General features: G+C 47.1%; 1 protein-coding gene across 1 annotated transcript; it reads left to right on the forward strand.

Moving 5' to 3' along the window:
* Positions 1 to 2,565: 2,565 nt before the first annotated feature.
* SPINK1 (serine peptidase inhibitor Kazal type 1) lies at positions 2,566 to 6,869 on the forward strand. The gene is made up of 4 exons (XM_062587710.1): positions 2,566 to 2,620; positions 4,163 to 4,203; positions 4,840 to 4,952; positions 6,788 to 6,869. Exons 1-4 carry the CDS (start codon positions 2,566 to 2,568, stop codon positions 6,867 to 6,869), a joined length of 291 nt encoding a protein of 96 aa, XP_062443694.1.
* The last annotated feature ends 687 nt before the right edge of the window (positions 6,870 to 7,556 follow it).

Genomic DNA, 7,556 nt, shown 5'->3' on the forward strand with positions numbered 1-7,556 from the left:
CCTCCAGCTGATGTGTTCAGAGGAACACACTGCTCTGACAAGGTGACACATCCCAAGAAAGCCCACACTGCTGAGGAAATCTCCCTGCTCCTTTCTATCCAGTGCAAGAGCAGCTCGAAGCTCTTTTTTATTCCTCTCCAGTCAAAGAAGCCCCAAGCATTTCTGTCCAATTTTGCTGAGGGATATAGAGTAGATGTCAATCAGGATAGAGGCACTCCTGAAATCCTCCTCTGGATTTGGTATCTCATAACCACATAGGTGTCAACAGAGGTGCTGGGGAAGGAGGAGCAATTACTGACAGGAAAACTGCATTAAAAACCTACTACAGCTGTTGCTGAGCTCCAGCAGTATTAAGGGGCTGTGCTGAAGTCTTCTTTTGGCAGAGATGACATCGCTGTTGAATCAGTGAGTTTGGCTCAGTTCATTAAGTTCAGTTTGTTATACTACATATTCTGGAGTTTCTTCAACCTGTTTCAATAATAAAGCATTTAAACAATCTCATATAGCTCCAGAAGGGCTTACAAACATGGAAGGAAAGCAGTGTAAATCTAACAGGAGCCGAAGTGATAAAAGATGAAGAGAGAAGCATCCAGGAGGCAGGGGGTGGTTGGCAGCCTGTCTCGGCTTCGGTGCCTCTGACTTGAGAGGAAGAAAACATGAGCAATCATGGCATTGGACACACTTGAAATGTCCCAGAAGCTGCAATTCCCAGCTAAACAGCAGCTTTTCTAAACACTGAGGTTTTACCCATCAAACTAAAGTTTGGAGATACTTCTGGATGTTTCCAAGGAATCCGAGTAAAGATATTTCTGCTTCTGAACGATCAAAACCATCACATTTCCTGGCTGTGGTGAGGATCTCCAAACTAGAAAATGTGCAAATGTATTTTAACAGGAGTGTGCACATCCCAGACAAGGGTAGTCAGGCAAACTGTTTCCAGCACTGCCTCTTTTGTTCTCATAATGTGTTATAGATTGAAGAGGAAAATCTTTTTCGGAACTGGGCTGTATATAACCATAAACCATCCTTGCTAAGGCTCCTATCCACTATTTGAGGTGAGACCAAAGCACCTTTTGGTACCCTCTGTTTTACTCATGCTGTGACCCGAGTGGTGCATTGGAAGAGTAATAGGGAGAGTGCTGTATCAAGGTGAACCTCACCCAGCTATAAAAAATTATTGTATCTTCTTCCCTTGCTCCTCAGAGGGTGATAATTGTACGAGAATCTTCCTCCTGCAAAGTCAGAGGGCTTAACCCTGGTATTCACAGCTGCCAAATGGGTTATACCCAAACCTTCATTTGCTCTCTGAGTTATTAAAATGAAAGACACCATTAAAAGCAGTTCTTCTAGCCTCGAATCGCAGGACATCCTGGAGTGCTCAGGCAGTGGGCAAAGAGCAAAGGGGAGGTGAGACTAGGGGAGGGGAGGAAGTCTCCATTGCCACCAAAGCCAGCCTGTGAAGATGAGGAGGGCTGCTTCTGTTAGGGCAGTGTCCCACGAGAGCTGCATGTGGGCTGGGGTCTCCTGTGGACAGCAGAGCAATTGCCAGTTTGAACTGAGATTTCTGTCTCACAAACACCTCCTTGAATTGCTCTTGGCATTGACTTCTTCCTGTTCAGCTAATTAAAAATCTGTCTTTGAGTCATAAGCCCCCATTAGTAATAATTTGCTTTGCATTTCTCCAGTGATTTATGGATGAGATATCAAAGTGCTTTAGAAACATTAATTAATCCTTGTAACACCCAAGGGACAGATCCACTCTCCACAGTGCACCATTGGTGATGTGAAGTAAATGCAGGCAATCCCCAGAGCTTACTCCAAGATGGAGTCAGGGAGAGGGGAAGGGAGCGGTGTCCAACGCAGTGAGACCATTTTGGTGGCTTTCCTGCCATTACAGAGACTCCAGTCAAAATAACAACAGGCAGTGTGGGGCCACAAGCAAGCCCAAGGCGCAGCCAGGTCCCTGCTCCCAGCAGCAATCCTGATGGCCGTGCCACCCTGACCAGAGTGGGAAGTGGAGCCTCAGGGTGGTGACAGCCCTCTTCTGCTCTGTCGATTGTGCTAGGAAAGGTACATGTGCACAGAGGTCATCTTCTCCCAGAGCCCTGGGAATAGCAGTGGCATGGTAATGATTCAAACCAGGTCTGCTTGTGCTAGACAGGAGGCCAGCTCAGGCATGTATTTTGCTTGCCATCCAGCCTTTTTCTTCAATTTGCTTCTTGCACAAAGCTCCTTTTTTCCCAGCTTCACAGGGCAGACCCGGGCCTGTCTCTCATCTGTGATATAAAGCTCCAGCCCTTGCCAGCGATAGGAGTCATTACCTCCATTGGCTTCTGAGAGGCTTTTATCTTCGTGTGCACCAATAAGCCATTTGCCACCTGGAGTTATCCCCATATTTTGAATGTTGTCATCACAGGATTGTAAGGTGGAGCTGGCCATGGAGGGTGGTGCCAAAGATGGGGAAGGGTATAAAGATCCCATCTGGACCATCAAAAACGGGGTCTCTGAAAGCCAGAGAAGAGTCCTCATTCCTCCTGCTGTCCTCAGTAAAGCATCACTTTGACCATGAAGGCAACTGGTGTTTTCCTGCTCCTCTGCCTGGCACTCTGCAGCTATCCAGGTGAGTTCCACGTTTTGCTTAGAAGCTCTTTGCAAAATCTCCTGAGTCTGGCATGGAGGAAGGTGAGCCTGGGAACAGGCCACCTGGCTGCTGAAACCTGGGCAGGGAAATGGAGCGTTCCACAGAGAGAGCTGCAAAGCCATTATGCATTAAACCAGTCATCTGTGAGCAGATCTAAAGCAAAGGTTTTGAAAGGGTGCCTTGAACCTGCTACCAGAATGAAGCAATCCAGACTGACACTCTTCTCTCAGGGCAGGAATTCAGCCTGGGAGCTGGTTATTTCTCGGACAGTGCAATTCTTTTGGAGTGAATAGATGCCATACTATATTAATAAATAAATAAATAAATAAAAGACATGAAACATATCTACAGAGAGGAAAAGGAACCTCTTGTTACCAGAGTCAATGTTTAAAGTAACTGTATTTTCAAGATCCCATATGCTGCAGAAGGATAAGACCATGAGCTAATGCTGTCTTATGTCCTGCTCCCTGGGAGTGTCTGCATTAGTGGATTTGTTCAGGACAGGAGGGCGCTTTTGAAGCAAGTCTCCTGTCATCCTATTTACTGTGCTGCAGCAGCTGCCATTGCAGACACTCTGAGTGCAAAATCTGAATTCCTTTTAGATGGACTAAGCATGTAGTGAGCTACATCTGCTTTGGGGTATTCATCCCTGGGACTGGACCAGAGCTAGTCTAGTCCAAAATAAAATCCCTGAAACATGACTAGTATGGATATCAGGTCTTTAGTACCAAACTGCTTTGCTCTGCAGACCCACTTCTCCTGGGGTCACATTGATTGGTTATGTAGATGTAGCCTAATTCTTCCTTGTAGATCACTCCTGGACCTACAGGGAACCTAAGGCCTTCTTCTCGGTACTGCTGTTGGTTGAGAAAATTCAAATTGTTTTTCAAAATACACCACCACACATTCAGCCCATGCCGATCTCAGCTGTCAGTTCAGGGCCAGTTTCTCCACAGACAAGAAGTCCACCAATACTAGGTTCACGCCCACCAGCTTTGGTGTGAGACCTCAGGATCTGCACAGAGGTACCCCATTTCTTAGAGGCCTTCAGCAACTTGTATTTTGCTCTACTTCACTGTGGTATAAACCCACAGAGACCAGAACAATCACCCTGGGTTTATATTAGCATCGGTTCAGAACCAGCAGGAGTTTTTCAATTACCCATGAACAAGTGATAAGAGATAATGAAAGCTACCTTTGCTCCCTGGCAGTTGGAGTGAACAGCAGGGCAAGTCACTAGGGTGCACCTGGTCTTGGCAGGGGCTTCCACTGGACATGGTGCTTCTGCTGGGGAAAGAGCTAGAAGCAGCAGGGCTGGCCCTGCGAAGCTGAGGGACCCCACTGCAAGACAGGAAAGGTGCAAGCAAGGAAGAGCTGTAGTTATTTGCTGGGGCCCTGAAAGGACCAAGGGTTGTGAGCCAAGACATACAATTCTCAGGCTAAAGCATCTTTAGTGGAGTCACCCTCAAAAGCAGCCTGAGTGAAGGACACTAAGAAGTCTTTTCTTTCTCTCCATTCCAGGAAATACTGAACCGGACGGTGCTGCTCACACAGGAACGGAGGTGAAGGCTCTTATTTCAGTGTAGTGCAAGGGTATGCCCAACTTTGGTGAGACAGCATTAACCTATACACTGGGAAGCCAGGGTTGCTCAAGGAATATGAGCCTTTGGATCAGCTGTCCAGAGACCCAGATGCTTGGGAACATCCTTCCATCTGCTGTGCCCCAGTAAATTCTCAGTGATAGTACTAATTTCCCTTTGTGCTTCCCCCATGCTCCATGAAGAAAAACTAATAGACAAGAGCTAAATATTGCTGCTGCATGCCGAGTTAAAGGTAATCAAGATTAGAGCTCCCATTACTCTGTGGTGGGCAAATGTGAGTGCAGTTTGCTGTGCAGGGATACCTGTGGCCATGGAAAATAAAAGCTGGGGAGAACATGATTAGATGCTGCCTATGAAGGATTACCTGCTCAATGTTGTCTTTCCTAAGGGCACACAGAGTGCTAGGTGGGATTCAGCTGGTTGACAGACAGCATGATGATGGGCATCTCAGTGCTTCCAAGAGTTCACAGAAGAGCTCCAAGGAAGCTGAGATGTGTTACCCAGATATACAAAATATATGCATCCCTGAGAAGGCAAAAGCTGCTTTCGTAAGTTGAAGACACGTTTAATATTATCATTACCCTTTTCTTTCTCCAGGCAGCTTGTGGCAATTATGACCTAAAGAAAGGCTGCGCAAAGATCTTTGACCCTGTGTGTGGTACAGACAACATCTTATACAGCAATGAGTGTTTGTTGTGCTTTCAGAACCTGTGAGTATCTGGATCTTGTGCGAGTATAAATATCACACAAGCTAGAGCTAGCATGGATATCTGGGATTTGCTAGAAATTAAGATGTTCATATGCAGCTAGATGGAGGGCATAAATCTGGCCTCCTGCACAGCTGCTGCACCTGCAGCTCTGAGCACGTGGCACCCATCTGCAGAACGGGTCCACCGTGTCCGACTCACGGCACATGGGATGCAGCACTGATCTGCCCACCATCAGGGAGTGCATGGCCAAAATTTCCACCGGGACAAGTGGCAAAATCCTCAAAATCTGCCCAGATCTCACAGATCTAGGCAGAAAAATATTTTTCCAAGTGATCTCAGATGCATGGTGGCCGAGGAAAAACTGTAGTTTTTCACACCAGAAGTTCACAGCTGAGCTCTGCTCTCAGTTTTCTCTGCATATGTAAGGTCATTGTTTTCTCTGGATATTTTTAAGAATGAATCTTTTATTTAATCTATGCTGATGCCAGATTACACTGTCTTAGCAGAAGGCCAAGTCCAAATGCTAGCAAAATATCTGGCAAGACTCAACTCATTTCCTCTGGCTTGGGCTCTAGGTGATTCTGAATATATTTATACACTGCAAGCACTCTGTGTCAGGCAAGGGAAGGAATTCCTTCCAACACAATGCTATTAAGTGGTTCAAAAATCTCTGTTGGAAAGATTGAATCTGATCTGTAACCAGAAGTTGCAGTCTGTGGGGGATAAAGGAGTTTTACCTTTAACTTTGCCTGGCAGAGGCAGGGCTTTCTAGCGGTCAGGCTGTTGGCAGTGTGAGTGCCCATCTGCCATCAGCAGAGACATTTCTGACAGGAGCTCAAATTCCAGCTTTCGTGTTCTTGGAGGAAATGACTTGTAGAGCCAGATTCTGCCTTTAGGAGGAGTTAGTCCAAGCTAACTCTGGAGTAACAGAGAACAGAGCCTAGGTCACTGGGAAAAAAAAAAAAAAAAAAAAAAAAAAGGAAAACAATCCATGGTCTGGCTATCTCCTCTTTGCTCCATTAATCCAGGCTTCTGCCCCATACTCTGTTCCTGGCCTGCCCTGGCTGATTTTACATTTTAAGGCCAAAGGGGATGCCATTCAGCCGCCAGACGTTGAGAGGGGTCTCCTGAGTGAACGCAGCATGGCCAGCAACCCATCATGGCACCGGCCAGCGGGAATGACCATGCAGGAAGCTGGCCACCTTGTACCAGCTGCTGCCTGCATGGCTGACAGCAGCCCCAGCAGCATCACAGCTTTGGCTAAGAACCAAAAGCTGGTTAAGGAGAGCAAGGAAGGGTTTGGAGTAGGCGAGCAGGGAGCAAGGCAGCATCGGACGTCAGAGTGAAGGGATGAGGAGTTCTCATGTCCCTCAGAGAGGAACATGCCTCCAAATGGGAAGGGAGATGTCAGCGGTGGTTGACAGTTGTTTAAGGCTACAAAAAAGAACCACAGAAGCAGTCAGGAAGGGAAGCTGGAGGCAAGATTAAGTGAGACACAATGGTGGCATTTGTCTGTAAAGCCCACGCAAACAAAGTCATAACTTTTATCATTTGCAGCCAGACAAGCATTAGAGGTGCCTTTGCTGCCACAGAGCAAAAAGGTGAATTATTCTGTCAGGAGGTGCGAGCTCTTGGGCTTATTGGAGTTAATTAACCCATGTCCGAGGTAACCCTGAACTGCCTGTCAAAAATGCATGGGCTTCCTTATGACTGTGTGTAACACTTAAATGATAATTTAAATACTGTTTACCATTCTTTCTTTGTCCCCTGAGCCAGGCTCTTCTGGGTATTAAGGACTTTAAGATACTCTCTGGCATATTTAACCTCTTTTCTAGGCAAAGGAACACTAATGTGCACATAAAGAAGAGGGGAAAGTGCCAAGAGCCTTCCCCACGCTCCGACTCCACCCAAAACTGAAAAAGCACCACTGTGCTGGAGAAGACAGCACAAAGATGTCTTTTGCCTATATAAACTTCTAATAAAACGGAAGCATTTCAACATCTTGCACTGAGATTTCCCATGCACTGCTCCCCCATACACTTTCTCTGACATTTAAAATACCTTCCAGTAAAATATAATGTTTTGGTAACATTCATAAAGAGCTGTGAGTAAATTAGACAGAGCCCCAGGGAAAAAGATTGGGACACTCCCAAGGAGACAGCCAGGCTCTGGCAAAACAAGCAGACTCTATTTTGCATGGAAAATTTTGTTTCCTTTTCCTAAACTTCCAGCAACCAAGCAGTAGGAGATGGGTGCTCACATGACTTTCAATGTATCAGGCATTTAAGCCGATGCTCCATGGCCCACGCTAGGAGGAAGAGTCCAGCCTGGCTGCTCGGGCTGAAGGACCTCTTTCCTCTTCTTGTCCTTGGAGAGCTTCGCGGCTCCCTTTCCGGACTGGGACCCAGTGTCCTGAGCCCAGATTTGGCTTGTTTGGGGTGAGGGCAGGCAGCTCGAGCAGCAAAGGACAAGGGTGCCGGCTCCCTGGATGGAGAGAGGGAGGAGGTTTAGGCACTGGAGGCCGCTGTTGCTCCGTTGGAGCTGGGGCCAGCACCAGAGCCCGCAGCCGGGCAGGGGCCAGCTGGCAGCCCCAGCCAGGGAGCA

The sequence above is a fragment of the Rhea pennata genome, chromosome 14 (assembly GCF_028389875.1).
Source record: "Rhea pennata isolate bPtePen1 chromosome 14, bPtePen1.pri, whole genome shotgun sequence".
NCBI classification, from domain to species: Eukaryota; Metazoa; Chordata; class Aves; order Rheiformes; family Rheidae; genus Rhea; species Rhea pennata.